The sequence below is a fragment of the Chrysoperla carnea genome, chromosome X, assembly GCF_905475395.1.
Source record: "Chrysoperla carnea chromosome X, inChrCarn1.1, whole genome shotgun sequence".
NCBI lineage: Eukaryota > Metazoa > Arthropoda > Insecta > Neuroptera > Chrysopidae > Chrysoperla > Chrysoperla carnea.
The window spans coordinates 24,876,538-24,895,523 of record NC_058342.1 but is presented as its reverse complement, the minus strand read 5'-3'; the positions used below and the strand labels follow the sequence as shown (position 1 = coordinate 24,895,523).

Sequence of the window (18,986 nt, the reverse complement as noted above, 5' to 3'; positions counted from 1 at the left end):
CAAGATAATTTTAAATAAAAAGCTGGGTTTTTTTTTTATATAAAGTTGGTTTTTTATGTAAAATTTTTTTTTATATAAATTCTGAATCAATTTTGAAAATTTTAGGAGGAGGAAGGGTGCCCGATTATACAAATAGAAATTTTTTAGTTTCTCCTCTTAATGGTGTATGAGCACCAAGGCAATTTTAAATTAAAAGCTTGATTTTTTTAAATATAAAGTTGGGCTAAGTCTAAATCAATTTTGAAAATTTTAGGGGTGGTGGGATTGCCCGATTTTTTAAATAAATAAAACGATAGATGATATGTTTTAATATTTTCACAGATTTCTCCAATACTATAGTCGATGGAAATAAAAAAACTATTTAAATTAAAGTTAAAACCTTAATAAATTATTGAAAACAAAAAAAGCTCGTTGTGCCCGACTTATTAAGGATGTATGAGCACGGTAGTGGGAACACATATTAAAAAGAACATATTTTTTTCAATTTTGATGGTGAATTATGTTGTAATTTGACAATATAAAACGAAAAGTAAGAATACAATTTTTCGATATTTGGAGTAATTTTCAGAATATCGTAATCACAAAATTTTTTTTTTCTAGATTTTCTCGATTATTTTAAAGGGGTACCCATTAGAATTTTATAAAAAATCGGCAAAATTATTTTGCCTACGATTTGGATAAAAAACGAGCCATTTTTGAGATGTTGACTAAAATATCTTCTAAAGATTGATATTTCGGTTCAATTTCTTCAATTGACATCTCAGAAACATCCTTCATGGCGTACCTCATGTATGCTTATGCCAAAAAACTGTTGAATTTCTTGAATTTTTTTGGGCAAATATCTAATTTGCTCGCCTTTAAGCGAAACATTCCTTTTTTGCCTCTCCTTGGATTAAAAGTTGGATACATCCATGGAACTAACTGCTAAAATTTTGAAATCAAGGCTGTAAATAGAATTGACATTTAATAAATTTTACTTAAAGAGTACCTTATCCTCTTAATGTAAGAAGAGCGAATGTAAGAACATCCAATGGCTAGGCTTAAAACAAAATGCTAAAATTTTTCTACGACATATATATTGATGTATATGTGTAACAAAGATAGATTAGCCAGAAAGATTTATTTACTGATTTTGAGAGGTTTTTTGGACGAACACAAAATCATGATATTTTTTTAGATGCATTTTTTCGGTGGTTAAAATACTACTAAAATGCATATTTTATTCAAATAGGGTCATTGTCCTATATGGTTATATTATTTAAATTTTGACCTGATTTTTCATTTAGAACTCATCTATCATATCGTTGAACTCATTTTCTTATTTTATAATCCAAAAGAAAGAAAATTTAATATAAGCACGTTATGGTTTTAAATTGTGGGCTTTAATCTTATTATATAAAAATCAAAATTTTAAGGGCAGCTATTTTGTGCTCACCGGTTTACTCTCCCATAACGGCTTTGATAAACAGTTTTTGTCTATTTTTTACAGAAAAAAAAAAAAACGTTTTTTTCTTGATATGATGAAACAATTCTGAGGTCAAATTCGAAATCAGCGCGTCAAAATTTATAAGAAAATTGACTTTATCAAAAAAAATTTTTAAAAGTAAAAATTTGGAGGATTGATTTCAGGTTTTTGGCAGCTTATTTAGGTCATACATGTAAAAGTATGCAACTTTGGCGGAGGATAGCGACATCAGCATATATGTCAGTGGCAGTTTTTGGCAGCTGATAACATTCAGGTGTTACTATCTCACGGTTTATATGATTAGTGTAGCTGAGCCTTTAGAATTCCAATCATAAAATTTTATAAACATCAATTGTTTGTTCCGTTTTGTATATAAACAATAGTGTTAATGTTTATTTTATTTGCCTATAATAGTACACGTATTTCTACTTAATTTGTCGGTTACAATTTGTCTTGTTTATTTTCTTTACAATTTTCTAGAAATATTGAAATATTATGGGAAATCGAATATTGTCGTTTACGCGGAAAAATTTGAATAATTAAGAAACAATTGATTTCGGCTTATTTTCTAAAAAAAATAAACAATGATGTTGGGGATGTAAATATTCGAAATTAATATGGAAAAATTGAATATTTTCGTTTACGCGGTAAAATTTAAAAATAAAAATCTTTCAAAAATTAAAAATAAATATATAATGTTAAATTTTCGATAATTGATGGAGTAGTAACTTAGCATAATAATTACCGAAATTTATTTAAAATATTAAAAAACAGGGTTTCTTGTATGGACGACGAAGACTTCCATGGACGTATAATAAGAGAACAAGCTGCACTCCCCCACTCCCCGAAAAAAATATGATTTGTAATCGTAGTCAATCCATCTTTTCATGTCTGGATTATTAAGCGTAATTAGGATCCCGAAAAAACTTCGGAAAGTTATACCCATGGACATTAGAGATTACAGTGTGACATTTTTGTATATTCAGATAATTTTGGTAACTTGTATTTATGCTTTCGATAGCTTTAGCATTTTTATCGTATGGGCCACGAATGGCACACCAGTGGCACGCGACAAATATTTTGGACACCGATCAAAAAAGTTCACCATGAAATATTATATTACGAACAAATCGGCGTCTATGATTAAATATGTTGGCAAAAATTGTAGACATAGTAAACCTTTCCAAGAGAAGTAGTAAATCTTCTAGCTACAACCGAAACAGCTGAAAGAAGTTTTTCAAAACTGATAAAAAAAAATTACCTAAGGACTTCGATGGGACAGACACGGTTATCAAACTTGTCGCTATTATCTATAGTGGCAGAAATTTTAGAAAAACTGAAATCGTCTTCAGCGATAGATGATTTAATAAATAATTTACTACGCCACTGGTGTTCACCCCTGGATGGGCTAACTATAAATGTCAAAATCAAAAAATAAAAACAATTTTTTTTTATATAACATTTTTATTTGAAATTTGTTTTGGGTATAAAATAAAAATTTTCTCATTTACAATAATTATATAAATGGCAGTTTATATTTAATTATATAAATCACTGCATATTCCATATAAATTGAACAGATTTACACAACGTTACAGTTGTTCAATGTACATGAAATAAAAATTTAAGAGTATACATATTTGGGTTCGAATCGACGATACCACCTTAAAATCGTGTATTTTTACAATTTTTTTTTATATAAATTAATAATTCTTCATTTTTTTAATAATAGTACACTCTTAAAAAATATATTTTTCTTGATTTATTTATTACCTATTTTTTTTTTGTATTTTTATTTCAAAAAGATGTTTATAAAAAAATAACGAATTTCATTACTTAATTTGTACACTTTTAAATTTATTTACAATTGTTTATTAAGTGAGGATGGGTAGAGTTATGAATTTCGCATTCGATCCTTTAAAATAAAGAAACGTTATTTAAGAGACTTCACTCAAGATTCCAATCAAAAATAGTCTATGAAAGCTTCGAGGAACTGAACGGTCTGGCATTGAATAACACAGTCAGATTGATCCGGGTAGCGGATCACTCTGACGTTAAAGGGAACAAAGCAGTGGGTTCATTCACACGAGAATGGTCGTCTCAAACTTTCCTTAATAATAATAATATATATGCTCTTGACAGGGCACTGTCGATTGAACTATCATCTTCATAAGTTGGGGATCTAACATGATCCCACTTGTAGAGCCTGTATGGAGGACGATGAACCTCCATAGATGTTCCATTAATTCTAGGAGTAATCCCGTCAGAGAAGCTGTTGTCTTTGTTTCAGAATGCTATAGCATCACCTGCTTGAAGTAGCACCTCTTACCCAGAGATATTTAATCTATGAGTGACAGCCTGTTCTCAAGAAGAGCATTTATTCTTATGAAATTCCCTGATTTTTCCATGATTAAAGTAAACTTTTCCCGACTATTTTTAAAGTATAAAGTTTGTGTGTTTGAATCATCCAAAAAGGAACCCATTCGACTTCCAATTTCAAAACCTCTATTTGCATTGTGATTCAAAAAAACATTCATAAAAGTAAATCGAATCGAAAAACGAAGATTTGAGGAATCAAATTGATACTAAATATACAGGGTGATTCAAGTTATACTAGCAGAACTTAATCAAATGGTAGATAATGCTAAAATGACAATTTTTCAATACACTCATGCCGGGGAAGCGTTCTTTTCGAGACATAGTGTATGGAAATTTTGGAAGAAAAAGGATATTTCTGTGAATATTTCCAAAATACTTGCTTAAAAAAGTGGAAATTTGACAGTATGGCCAAGGATCTATCATGATTTATTGTGATCAATTACGTTTGCATCATTCCGTTTCGAGACTTTATTACAAATATAATAACGTTCTGCAATGCCACATTTTTGGAGGCATTCTGTGTTCCAAATTTTAGTGATTACTCAAAAATTATCCGCCCAATCAATAAATGAACCCGAATTTTGCACTTTTGGGTAATAATAACCCTACATACTAAGTTTTATCAAATTCCAAAGAAAAAAATTTGTTATGATTTTCTAGATTTTTCCAAAGACCTTAATCGTTAAGAAAAATCTGAAAAATCGGCAAAATTAAGTCCTTGCGAAAAAAATTTTTTTTTTGTAATATTGACTGAAATCGTATATGAGGATTGATATCTCAGATCAGTTTCTTCAATAAATACCTCAGAAACCTACCGTTCATGGGCGTACCGAAGGGAGGGTAGGTCAGATCAATTGCTCCCCCTCTTAGATTTTTAGTTTCTATTAATTTAGTTGGCTAAGTTAGAGCCAAAATGCTGTTAATTTTTTGAAATAATTAGGCAAAATATATCTAATTTTCCAAAATTTATCAAAAGCTGAGTACACCCATGTTATTTGAGTGTGTACGAATCAAACTTTTCAATTATTTTAATGGAACGAATGCGAAAATCTATCTAATTTTTAATATTAATTCGATGAAGGGAATATTTTTTAACGACGAAGAATTTTCTCAGAAAACTATAACCATTTCTAAGGGGTATATATAAATTTTAATTATTGCGAGATAAATAAATGCTTAAGAACATCGATCGAAATATCGACCGTTTTTACGAATCATGATCGAATTCGTATTGTTTAGAAGCTAAAAAAAAACATTCATTAGCCTTTTAATACAATTTAAGGTGATCCTGTCAATTAATAAATCCCATTAACGGATTTCTCATTTTTTTTTTTGTGTATATTTTGCAGAAATGACCGATCGAGTTGTTCTCATTAAATTCCCTGAATTTTCCATGATTACAGAAAAAATTTCTTGATTATTTTTGAAGTTTCATCTATCTAAGAATCTACTTGTGTCATTTCATGAAATAAGATTGTTCACTAAGGGGTCATCCAAAAATTACGTCACACAAATTTGTCACAGGTGATCGAACATTTGTAAAATTCAATTTCAATTTTGTTTCAAAATAATTAAATTAAAACAGCAGTTTCAAAATGTTAGATCAAATATAATAAATATAGATCAATCTGCATACTTTCCCCTCTTCCTTTCTTTTTCCTTATCCTTTTTTATGACATGTTCTGTACAATGTTTGTATTGTTTAAAGAAAGAATGGACAAAATTGAAATTTGAAATATTTTTAGGTCTTTTATTTACGTATAATAACAGGATCACCTTAATTACAACAAACAAACAAAAAGTTATATTTTTTAAAGCAGAAAGTTGAATTTTCTGCAATTTCTTTATCTAATAAATTCAATATGAATTTTTTAAGTTTCTCAAGTTTTTTTTGAAAATTTTAATAAAACATTTCCAAATTAAATAGAATTAAATTTCAAACTTCATTGAATTAATACTACAATAATAATAGACAATGGATAAACCAGGTTATTTAAAATTGGCGAAATTAAATCGTTAAAAATGGAGGTTTTTTAAAATTCGCTTCGATAGTAAATAAATAGTTTAAACTATTCTACCCTTAAAAAATTGTGTATGTCAGCTTCGACGCACGACTAGAGTTTACTCCTTGTGTACGTCAGGTTATTGTCAGTTTCAAACAATAGATGCTTTATCGACAGCACACAAGTATACAAGTGGAAGAAAACGTTCCATCAGAATCAAGTTCTTTTCGCAAATCGTTTATCCATTCTCTATGTTTATGAATTTTCTAAAAAAACTAACGTTAAAGGCATTTCAAAATAGGTTTACAATCTTCTAATCAATTTTAATCCAACCTTTATTAACAAAACCTGTAATCCATTGATGTTAAAGTATTTCCCCATCTATAGAGGTAATAGAAATGCAATATCTAGGGTTGTCATCTTTTCAAATTTAATCGGAAGATTCCCGAAATTGTGTAGTTTTTCCTAATTTTGATTATAAGTGAGATAAATTTGCAGATCCCTTGATGTCTCACTTAACCAGGTTTCACTGTATTTTATAAGTGGCATTATCTATCCAAAGCGTTTAATAATAAAATAAATTTAATATACTATTCTTTCATATGAATTAATGTATTTTCACATGAAAACATATGTAACCTAATAATATATATTATAAACAAAGTTTGAAACTTCACTCTTTGCGCAATAGCGTGAGATTTTCTCTTATCATAATGGTAATGATTGTGGTAAGAAAGACGACCAGCCTGAAGGGTTAAATGTTTAATTATGGAAAAACTACAAAACATCAAAAATTTCGTAAAACATAATTTGGTCACATAAATAACTTAAATTTACTATCTCATGACTTTCCAGAATTTCAAAATTGCAACCCTAGCTATATCAAAATTTAGTTTTATGCGATACCGTCAATTTTTTCATAGCACAGGGGCTTAATCCGAAAAGGAATTACAAATTCCTGAATCACTATCCGCATAAAAACGGAGATAAGATTGTAGGTCTATTTTAAAATGCCCATAACAATATTAAACTAAATTTAAACTATTGAAGTGCACCAATAAATTTTTCAACACTTCTCAAAATTTTCTAAATTTAAAAACAAAAATTATAATTATTAACAAAAATAAAAAAAACAATCGATACTTTATAATTTTTTTTTTTTTCCACATATTTGCCAATCTGCCCAACCGCTAAGACGACGGTTTCCCGAATCAAGCCTGCATATAGCAAAGATATCATACGATCATTGAACGCGGACAAATTATTAGCTTTAAAACAATTTAAAATTCTAAGAAATCGTTATAAATAATTTTTCTGAATTTTAAAACAAAAATCATTAAATAATAATTATTAAAAAACAACAATTGACATGAATCGATATTTTACTATTATTAATTTTTTTATCTGTTAAAATAAATTTTAATCATAAAATAAAAGAAGTGTTGATAAATTTTTATTGGATTTCTAAAAATATGTACAATAAATAACAGGGTGTCCAGTGTTGTTGCTTATACTATAAAAAAAAGTAGTTAACTGTGACCCTCGATACTATCATACTACCTTAAGAAAGATCTTTTACCAAATTTTCACACAATTTGATCGAAAAGGTCTTTGTCTAACGAAATTAAATAAAATATCATGGTAATAAAGAAAAAATTAATGCATCTTTGAAATTTACCACAGTTGATTATAAGGTTGCTGGCAGGGGCGTACTAAGCCACTTTTTTGGGGGGTGGTTGAGGGTTTTAATTAGTTTTTTTACAAATTACAAAAAGCTATGCATTAAATAAATAAAAATGTTCAAATAAATAGAATGTTTCACAAAACGATTAGTTGAAGTTAACCAGAAAAAAATCAACAAACTATTTTTTTTATAGTTTTGGAGAAAATTAACACCAAAATTTTTTCCTAAGTTGCGCCCTCACTGGTAAACAGTGATGTTTACGAAAGAATGATTCAAATAAAAGTTGTTAATTTTTTTATAAGGAATAACTTTTACATTTAAAGTTTTGTTCTATCTCTAACGGTTTACAAGATGAATACTTTTTCATCGGATTTTATGAGCAAACAAATCCAATTTAAAATCTTCATATCTCGGTCAATTTTGAAGCTAGAAAGTCGAAAAAAAACGTAAATGTGCACAAATACTTCAGCTAGAAACCTTTTTTGATGAATAGTTTTTTTGTAATTATTAAAAAACTGATTAAAACCCCCCAACTTCCTCCCAAAAAAGGGGATTAGGTACGCTCTTGAGAGGTAGACTTTTTTTTGAAGTCTTATAAACATAATAAACAATTGTGGAAAATTTCAAAGATGCATTAATTTTTGTATTTAACAGGGTCCTTTATTAGTTAAAACGTTAAATATTTATTTTGTTCCCAAATAATCTTACTTGTTACTTTAATAAAGCCTAAATGGCCGAGCGATCCAAGGCGTTAGTCTTTGAACGTTGGACTATTTAGACTAAGGTTGCGGGTTAGAATCCAGGCAGCGGCAGTGTGAACAAATTATAATTAATGGGAGTGCAGAATTGATCACATTGTCGTCGCTTGGATAAGAACGAAGTAACTGATTCCACCCACATCAAAAACGTAATTGTAAATATCAATGTAATTTAATAAACAAATATTAACAAATAATGATGTGGATGGACTCTGTGATATGGCGTATGTCATAAATACGGAGTTAAACCCCCACTATTATTATTTTAATGAACTCGATTATAAATGACTGTATCCAAAACGTAGACTTCACTTAGGTTCAAGACTTGGTAATGCTAATTATTATCCTGATAATAAATCACAGTTAATTGTAACTCTTTCTCAATTACTATGAAGTAAAAAAAAAGTTTTCGTATTTAGATAAAAGTTTATCGAAAATCAATATTAACTACTTTTTTTCGAAATCATAAATATTTCTAATAGATGGACACCCTGAATAACAAAAAAAAAAAACACCTATTTACAATTCCAATTCCAGTGTGTGTCAAATACCACCAACATTATTCACTGATTCTAAATGATTAATTTGTAAAAAATTGTTAATTGCTCGTGCTAAATTTTCCCGTTTAAATCGTAACGATTCACGATAAACTTGTTTAATAATTGTCTCTTGCTGATGAAATTCACCTTTTAATAATAATAAATGATCTAGTAGTTGTTGATAATCTGTAAAACAAACAAAAAAGTTATAATAGTTAAAGTAGTACGAGCATCAAGGCAATTTTAGATTTAGGGTTGAAATTATCTTATTTTCAACTTTGATGATGAATTTTGTTATAACTTCATGACTGTTGACGAAAAATTAGAATACAATTTTTCGATATCTGCCTTAGTTTTCGAAATATCGAAAGTTAAATAATTAAACAAGACTTTCAACTTTCGATATTTTGAAAATTACTCCAGATATCGAAAAATTTTATTCTTACTTTTCGTCTTATATTGTCAAAATTGAAAATATATATTTTTTTTAAATTAGTGTCCCCACTATCGTGCTCTCACATCCTTAACGGGTCGGGAACAACGGTTTCTGTTTTCAATAATTTATTAAGATTTTAACTTTAATTTAAATAGTTTTTTTTTTTTAATTTCCACCAACTAGTTTTAGAGAAATCTAGGAAAACATGTCATCCATTTACCGTTTTACCATAAAACCAATGTTTTGCCTACTTTTGAAGTCATTTATTTATTTAAATAATCGGGCAACCCTCCCTAAAATTTTCAGAATTTAATTAGACTTAGTCCAACTTCATATAGAAAAAATCAAGCTTTTTATTTAAAATTGCCTTGGTGCTCGTACATCCTTAAGAATAACTCGTGTTAAAGGAAACGAGGAGTGGATTCACAGACACGAGAGGGGTTGTCTCAAACGCCCTTTTCACCTGAACCTGTCATTTTCATAGCAAGATGATCCGTAATTTACCGAATCAAGGAGTGGTTAACTTGTTACGATAAGTCCATCTTGATTATACGCAGGATTTTGCGCAGAGCATGCGGTAGGCCAAGATGTGCATAACCACGATTAGTCCACTTGGCTGTGTTCGGTTAAAACTCACTAGAATACAGTTGAAAAGGTGGTGGTCTCTTGACAGGACGCGGTCGATTGAACTACCACCTTCATAACATGGAGATCTTAGATGATCCGATTTTCGATATATTTTGACACAAGCGTATCTTGATTACTGGGACGAACTAGTTGAGAAGGGTGGTGAAACCCTTGACACGATACTCTGATGATCCCACTTGTAGGACCCATATGGAGGACGATGAAACCTCCATACATGTTTTTTGAACCTCAGGGCCTCAGGTTGGAATGTTTGAGACCGAAATCTTGTCCCCATGAATACTGATAGAAATCTCGGTGAAGAAGCTCTGGGCTCTCTGGCCTCGACAGAATCCTATAGCTTTTAAAATAGTATCTTTTACCCGGAGACGTCTTTCCTTCAGGCGACAGGTTGTTCTTAAAGAGGGCACATAGTATCCTTTAATCTAGGTGCTAGGGACCTATTTGCGGTACCCTTTTTTATGTATGTATTGTTATTATTATTGCCTGTCCGAAATTTAAAATTCCCTGACATTTCCAGATCGATCACCGCCCATTTACTGATTAACAATATGAAAAAATACGTACTTTTACCAGGTTTTCGAACATCTGCAAATAGCATTCGTTTAATTTTAATGTTGTGTTTAATCGTTTCCTCATAATCCTCTTTCGATGGTTCAATATTTTCTGTATTATCCATTTCCGGTAAACCATTTTTAATAATTTTCTTATCAAATTTATCCATATCATGATTCGCTGGTGATGTATTATCAGTGGCATTTAAATTATACGAATTCGATGATTCATTGATAATTAACGAGACATCTTCATAATTATATGATAATGGTGATAAATAATCGGACATTGGCGGATACGATGATTGAATAGGTGATGATGGTTGATTTGGAGATTCGATCTTTGGTGGTGTTATGTTATTGATTGATTCGTGATCATCGAATTTCATTGACATATAGTCGAAATCACGTGCATGGTTCGGTCCTTCGAGAATCGTTGGTGTATCGATATTTGATGTGATTTTATCTTTATCGAATGATTCAGAGTCCTCGGATTTTGATACTGTGAAATTAAATTGAAATTTATTGATCGTTCTACAAAGAATTTTTTTCGTATATTAGGGAACAAAATGCCAGGATTTAAGCGATTATTTTCATGTCCAAGAGTTCAAGAATAGGCCTTTGTCTTATGGGCGCAGATCTTATATCCCTTACAAAGGATTCTGTTAACTAAGTTGTTGCGCCTACTACAGGATACTGGTTGGGCGGCAGGCATGCTGAACGCCTGGGCCTGACAGAGAGATAATGTCTGATCTTCTCTGTCACTGTCCAGCTCTTCCCATAAGGAGATAGACTTACTTAAGCCAGCCTCTTTGACGACCTCTCCGACCTAAAGTCCGTCGTGGTCAAAGCATTCTTACTATTCTTAAACAGTTCCAAATGGTTCAACCCTTTTTCGGTATCACAACGGACCCCTAAGTGTGTCCAACCCCAGGACAACCACTCTAACTTAACCTAACCTAACATACATTGAAATCATCATCAGGACAAAGGCCTATTTCAGTATTTTTAAAAGGAGAATACAAGCCGAATTAATAATCAAACAAGATGGCATTCGAATTGGTCTTAATTCACTGAATTTTTCCTGATTGTGGCAAAAATAGCACAATTATTTTTGAAATCTAATTATGCGAAAACTACACAAATATTATTTATTAATTTATTTTGGATCTTTTAGTATCTAAGAATTCTAGGACTAAAAACCATAAATCTCAGATACCTAGAATAAAAGAATGGATTTCTTTTGGTACATATGCGATGGTTTTTCAATCAAAAATAATTGCAATGCTAAGAGGTGCCCAGACCTGTAACACGAAAGGTTGAAGTGGGGCACATATCAGGCTTTTCGGATCCTTTTAGGCGTCAAGATTCCAATCGAAAATAGTCTATGAATGCTTCGAAGAACTAAATCCCCTGGAAACCTTGGCCTAGGTGCTAGGGTCCCATTATTAATTTTTATTATCTAAGAATTCTAAGACTAAAAACTAAAAATCTCAGTTTAAGCTAAAACAACATAGCAAGTACAAAATACTTACATAAAACTTCTTCTTTAGGAATCTCAGCAGGAAGTGGTAAAATAACATCACAAATTTTCGGTGATTGAGGTGGCGTTAACGGCATTGGTGATGATGGTCTTCGTATGGTTACATCACGTGGAATTGGACCAGGTTTTCGTTTTGTTGGTAATTGTTTAAAATCGTTAGTAACTGTTCGTTTACCGCCTTTACTACTTCCAGTTGATGATCCAGCTGTAAAAAAAACAATCGAAATTTTTAATTAATAATTCGAAAAACTTTAATTTTAATTCTTATTGATTTTTTTAAATTGTTCTATTTGCCCATATTCTGATTAAAAAGATTCACCAAGATTAATCGAACCCAGGAATAAAGAACCCAGAAATGAATGCGATTAAAATTGACACAAAATATACAGGGTGTTTAAGTGTACATATGGAAAATTTTTTTATTATAAGATTTACGAAAAAAAGTTATTCTTTATAAAAATTTCTGCTTTCGAAAATATTACCATTCAGGAAAGGAATTTTAATGGTCGTTTAGAAATGTAGACCATTTAGAACAGATAATAAGTAAAACGTTTCAAGAAATCAATGCTTAGATATGTAGGTGTATTAAAACAAATTTTTAAAAGAACAATTGCATGTATGGAACACGAAAGTGGATACGTTGAGTCAAAAACGAACTGATGACAACAGAATAAATTTTTTCGTAAACCTCATAATAAAAAAGTTTTCCATATGTAACCAACTTAAGTAGACACGCTGTATACAGTCCGACTATTCCAAGATATATCAATAACCAGAATATTTTTTAAATTTCTTTCCTTGCCCGATATTGTAATTTCCTGATTTTTCCAGGTAGATTTTTTGCATTTCTTATTTATTTTGTTTTATCTCTTATGAACTTCAAATGATAAATTTTTGCAGGTTTCATAAATTCATAACAATTATCTAATTTTCCTCGTTCATTGCTCGCTGTCTCTTTTCGCTTTAGAATTATCGAGATGACGAATAGACAAATATTTAGAAACAACTAATTAATTGATTTTTTTTACCGCCTCGATTCTTTTAGCAATATTTCTTTTAGGTGTAAAAAATCACCTAAATAATACAATTATCCAATTTTGCTCGTTCATTGCTGCTGGCTATAGCTTTTTGCTTTAGAATTATCGAGACGGCGAACAGACAAACAGATAGACAGAAAAAAAAGTGATTTTATGATCGCCTATACCAAAATTTCGATACTATTAGAAATATTTCAAGGTATAAAAAAAATACCCTCGAGTATTTTACTCACCTGAATTTCCACCAACCAAATCAATATCCGCCTCATCAACCATCATCCGTTTATCAATTTTAAACGGATTTCCAAACATATGCTGACGTACCGGTGTACTCTCAATTTCGCGTAACGGTGCCGGCATACGTTTCAAATACTCCTGATAATTACCCATTTGATTAACGGGTAAACTATGCGTAACATCGTCATCCACTAATTTTAAACGATTAAACGGTTGCATATAATTAGCACGCATGCGTACAACTTGATCTAATAAATTACTACGATGTATATCGAATGGATTACGATAGCTTTTTGTATTTAAATTTGGTTTGGAAGCTGGCAGCCCGACGACGAATCCACCATATTCATTCAATTGTTCACGCATTGACATGAATTTATCATGGAAGTCTGGATGTGTGGCCATGTCACGTTTTAAACCGGCTCGAGGGAGTACACGTACACGACTTGAACCGGCACCCGATGATTGATTCTTCGATTGGGCATTCTGTTTGCTAAGTACATCGTTGCATAAACGATCAAATTCGATTTTTGCTTGATTCTTCATTTTCTTTAAATAGTTCAGTACTGTGACGCTAAGCGTTGTGTCGTATGTGTCAGGTATTAAAGTTGATGTTAAAGAATTTGGAGCACCCATTCGTGTTAAGGCGCGTCGTAATGGCTGTGAAAATAAAATTAATAGTTAATAACTCGTAACTTGACAACGAAAAATCGCACGGCTATGAAACGCTCATCAAAATGGAGGATAAAAATAGGACTCTCATAGAACATTGGATTTATTTTTCTTTTCTGAGAGGTGCTTTTCTTAGATAGTCAGGCCGCACTTCGGTCCTTTCGGTCCCACTAAATAACACAGAAACTCACTAGAGAACTGTTGAGAAAGATGGTGGAACACTTGACAGGACACTGTAAACTGCGGCTTATCACCTTCATAACATGGAATTTCTCATGATCCCACTTTTAGAGCCCATATGGAGGACGATAAAATTGTCATTTTGTACTTGCAGAAACCTACAGGGTGTCAGGTTTTGAATGTTTGGATCCACCAATTCTGAGAGAAATCCCGCCAGAGAAGCTGTACACTTTCTGCGTGGAGTCAGAAGGTGCACAGCTAGGGTCGCCAGGGTACAGAGGACTTCTTGGTTTAGGTGCTAGGGACCTATTTTCGTTACCCCTCTTAAGTATTATTATTTCCCTTTTATGGTTTTAACAATACTTTGAGTCTTAGAGCGCAAGTTCAAGTTCATTTCTTTGCTCTTAAATGCATCCTTTGTAGAGCCCAAAAGGACCAAAGATAATAAATTAACATACCTGCAAATATTTTTATGTTTTTAACGAAACAAAAAGTGTCGCGCTTTTATGTTTGCGAGATGTTTTTTAAGGGAAACCTAATATTGAGTACGAGGGCAGTAAAAAACTCTTGCCCTAAAACTTTTTACGAAAAAAACAAAATTAAATACTCACACCAGCGTAATATGAAGGCATCGTCCGCATATAATTCCGAAACTGCTGTGTCCATTCGGGCGTCTGTTTCAATCTCAACACTTTAAATAGTTCATCCAATAATGGTAACAATACCGGATAGTTGTAAGGCATTACAAATAAATTCACACAACTTAAATTCGTGCTCGCTTTTAAATAACCAAATGGATGTCCCACTTCTGAACTTTTATAACTATTTGGTACGAATACTTTCCAACAAATTGTCGGCTGTTTCCGTGCTAAAATATACTGTGTTAATGGACTTGGTTCTAATTCATATTTATCGAATGGTAAATTTTCAATCACCATTGGATCTTGATTTGTACAGGTGAATTTTACATTTGGATGTGCAGATCTAGGTGGCTGAAAAAAAAATCAAAAAATCAGTATTCACTTCCTAGATTCATCAACTACGTTCTATCCTCTTCTAGCTTTGGCAACAAAATCTAAGTAAAGATACCCACCTCACAGAATTGTTATGAGAATTTGGTTAAGCCAAAGGGCGTGGTATTCTATACCAACGTATCTAATTTAGAAAGGAAGGTAGGTTGTAGGATTTTCTCTAAAACTTGAAATTTACAGCTACCATTCTGGCTACGGAATCACTGTAGCGCGTATCAAGCGGAAGTTATGGCTCTCGTGTGCAGCGACATTACTATCACTGCAGTCAAGCAGCGTTAAAATCCTGCAGCTCGATCAAACTAACCTCAAAACTCTAACTTAACCTACGTACAATATTTTCGTTTGTATTAGGTTCGTTTGTTGGTATCTTAATTTATAAAGGCGTTGGGAGAGGTGCAAAAGGATGAAATTTTATGAATGATTCTACTCTAAAACATTAAATAATAGACAAAAAAAAACTTACCAAAACAGATATATTAATATCCGGCCAAAAAGATTCCGGTATTGGCCAAAATCCAACAGCAAAACCCTTCTGCGCTGATCTAGGTACTAAAATCATTTTTCTACACGAATGCCAACTAATATTTGGTTGATTACCGCCTGTAGTTAAATTCGATGGTGGTAACGTATACGAACTCATTGGTTTTGCTGCTGGTGGTAATATTTGTCGTGATTCCAATAATATATCATTATTTTCGGTGTCATCGTCAGCATGATCTAGAATTGTGTTTGATATTACATCATCACGGTTATCACCAGACGTTGGATCCGGTCCAATCTTTTCAAAATTTATAACAACACCACTTTGTACTTTTTGAACTAAACTATCAATACATTGCATCATCATTCGATGTGACGTTATACAATAGGATCGACCTGGAAAAATTGTTTTTTATTAATTAGAAATTCAATTTTAAGTCAAGAGCTACTATTGAATTCTTAATTTCGAATCACTGTTATTTAGCTCACGTTTTACTCGGTAATTGAGTAAAACTAGAAATATTTAGATGCTAGAAATCAACAAAATCTAATTTTTCAAACAGAGCTTCTCGAAAAAGAGTAAGCCCCAAAATACCACTTTGCTTTTAACTACCAGTATCCCCCCCAAATTACCAGCATTTACTTCTAAACATGTTTGATGCAGTTTTTTTGAATTCGACATTTTTCTCTTTTCAGAAATTAGCGCAAACCCAATATATGTTTTCGAAAATCATTCTTTGAAGGAAGCTATGAAGAATATGATCAATTAATAAATTGACAATCAATTAATAATAACCAAAGCCTCAACAAAATATGAAGTCATTCCCTATTTTTATTTTCCCTAAAGCATTCCGCCAGTAAATGGAGCCCAAAATATCCCATGTAGTTTGAAGACTTTTTTTTTTATTTGACGTCGTTCAGTAATCTGAGAGCACACCAAAAACTTATAATAGGTGCCCTAAAATCGCTTGAGGGTAGGATTTCTACCAGAATTTTTACGTTTTCGCTTCTAAATAGTTTAGATGTTACGTTAATTCAATTTTTCGTAGGTAAATATGCTTAATGAGTATTAATTAAAAAATATTTACCACCAGTAACTTCGCACATGGCATCAATTGGTGAATTATCACTGGGAACTAAACCAATATCACGTTCATTGGCAGGTGTACCAGATAACCGTAAAACTAACGCAAATAATCGTTGATCCCAACGGAATGGTTCACGTGTCAGCTCCGATCCAGGTATAGGTGTGTGCATTGGTAAATTAAACTAAAAACAAAATAATTTAAACAATTGACTGAATTTATTGTTGAAATACCATGTATAGACAGTGTTGATGATGCAATCGTTACAAACTTGGGACTAAACTTAGTATACCTTGATATATTTTATATACACATGATATCAAAAGAATCTGATCATAGGTTAAAATAATTTAATTGAAACTTACATCGTCCGTAACACCCGTTGTGGATGATAATTTACCACCATCAGTGATAACAAGAATTACAGAGGGTTCCAGATAAAATGGGCAACGTCCTTGGCCATATGTATCAATTCCTGTTTGCATACGATTCAAATTAAGCACGTCGAATGTATGTTTTAAAGCACTACCCATTGAAGTTAAGCCTAAACATTGTAAATTTTTTAATTCATTCATAAACGTTGATAAATTTTCTTTCCAACCAGCCTAAAAGAAAAAAAAAATTGAAAATTGGTTTTAGTTTTACAAATGTAGAAACCATTTGTAGAATATTCAGGCATGCAATCGAAAATTTTTATCAAAATTTATAGTTTTAATTTTTACCCAGTAGAAGAAAGCTTCCTATGAATTGTATCGATCGCAAGTACCGATTTAGAAAATACGCTAATATTGGTCATTATGAAAAACAATCAGACTGATCTGGATACCGGGTCACTCTGACGTTAAAGGAAATGATACTGGACTCGTTGGCACGGGAAAGATCGCCTCAAACGCCCCTTTCAGCTGAGCCAGTCATTCCCATAGCAAGATGTTAAGTAATTTAACAAATTAAGGGATTATTAAGGAATTCAATCTTTCGAAAAATTTGGGAATAGATCAGTAAATTTTTTATTCAACTTAATCAACCTGATTTTATTCCGACGTATTTTTTTAGTTTATTCCAGATATCTCACATTCATTCTGAAAAATCGAAATTTCTTGGCTACCTCCACCTTGGTTTGTAGCACGTCGTACTCAGGAAAAGTTTTTAAATGCCTTAAAGTAGCTTCTTTTTTTTTTTTTTAAATAAGCTTTGAACAAGATTTTAGGATAACCCAATTTTTTTTCATAAGGTTAATTTTAATACAGTCAAACCCCGTTATAAATATATTGAAGGGTACTAATTATATTCGTTACATCCGATATTCGTTGAAATGTATCCAGAGAGAAATACCACTAGGAGAAAATTTGGTGACTTTTTTCACAATAAATCATCCTTCTCCGAACGAAAATGAAAGTCCACTAGTCTAAAACAAAGCTGGAATACCAAAGTGTCGAATTGGGAGCACTCCAACCATAACCCGATAATTATGGGTCAGTCGGACTTTCTTTTGTCTAGAGAGGACGATGTTAGTGAAAGATTCAACAAAAGGACCTTGCCAATTTCTCGTTATAAACGAAGAATCAAGTATACGCATGCGCAAATTTTGAAAAATTTCTACCTTGATATTATTTGGAGGCTCTTCAAACGTTAACAACATGTACCGATCACCTCGACTCTCTTGACTACGTTGACGCACCTATTCATAAAAAAGAGGTTTCACTGTAAAACGACAATTACGATTTTTTTTGTAACACTCAAAAATTTACCTTGACAAACGTTTCCACAGCATTTTTAGCAACATCTAATATTGAAGGACGACCGCCTAAATAGGCTCTTTGATACATAGACGCCGAAGTATCAACCAAAAACACAATTATAGTCATATTTACCTAAATACAAAAAATTATTGAAATAACTATCGAAAAGTTTCGCTATCATAATACACGAAAAATTTAATGAAATCTCAATATTTGATAACACCAAAAATTTTATTGTTGTAAACACAAAAAAAAACTACAACTTTTTTGGGGTATCACATTACGAAATTGATTTCAAAATTCACATTTTTTTTCCTTGATAACATTATCGGCAACACTCTAGGTAAATATTGTAAATGCACTCTAGTAATATATAATTTGAACTTTATGATTATAAATTATAACCTAACCTCAGTATACAACAATTTTTTTAATTTTTTTTTTATAATTTAAATAATATATAGAATATATTTCGTATTAATATTAACGTTCAATATATTTTTAAAAATATTTAAAACT

At 31.4% G+C, this 18,986-nt stretch overlaps 1 protein-coding gene across 1 annotated transcript; it reads right to left on the bottom strand.

Annotated features, from left to right (window-relative positions):
* Window positions 1-8,799: 8,799 nt before the first annotated feature.
* LOC123302482 (integrator complex subunit 6) lies at window positions 8,800-18,659 on the bottom strand. Its single transcript, XM_044885421.1, has 10 exons — window positions 18,477-18,659; window positions 18,329-18,406; window positions 17,094-17,333; window positions 16,732-16,912; window positions 15,627-16,039; window positions 14,744-15,124; window positions 13,277-13,940; window positions 11,999-12,211; window positions 10,477-10,965; window positions 8,800-9,014 (listed from the first exon to the last, which is right to left on the bottom strand). Exons 1-10 carry the CDS (start codon window positions 18,591-18,593, stop codon window positions 8,833-8,835), a joined length of 2,958 nt encoding a protein of 985 aa, XP_044741356.1. The 5' UTR covers window positions 18,594-18,659; the 3' UTR covers window positions 8,800-8,832.
* Window positions 18,660-18,986: the final 327 nt, after the last annotated feature.

Bases quoted from the DNA above. Each gene is read 5' to 3' on its own strand.
- LOC123302482 (XM_044885421.1), bottom strand. From the start codon at position 18,593: ATGACTATAATTGTGTTTTTGGTTGATACTTCGGCGTCTATGTATCAA. The intron at 18,407-18,476 runs GTAAATTTTTGA...TTTTATGAATAG, and splicing joins CTGTGGAAACGTTTGTCAAG to GTGCGTCAACGTAGTCAAGA. The intron at 9,015-10,476 runs GTACGTATTTTT...TTTGTTTTACAG, and splicing joins TGTTCGAAAACCTGGTAAAA to ATTATCAACAACTACTAGAT.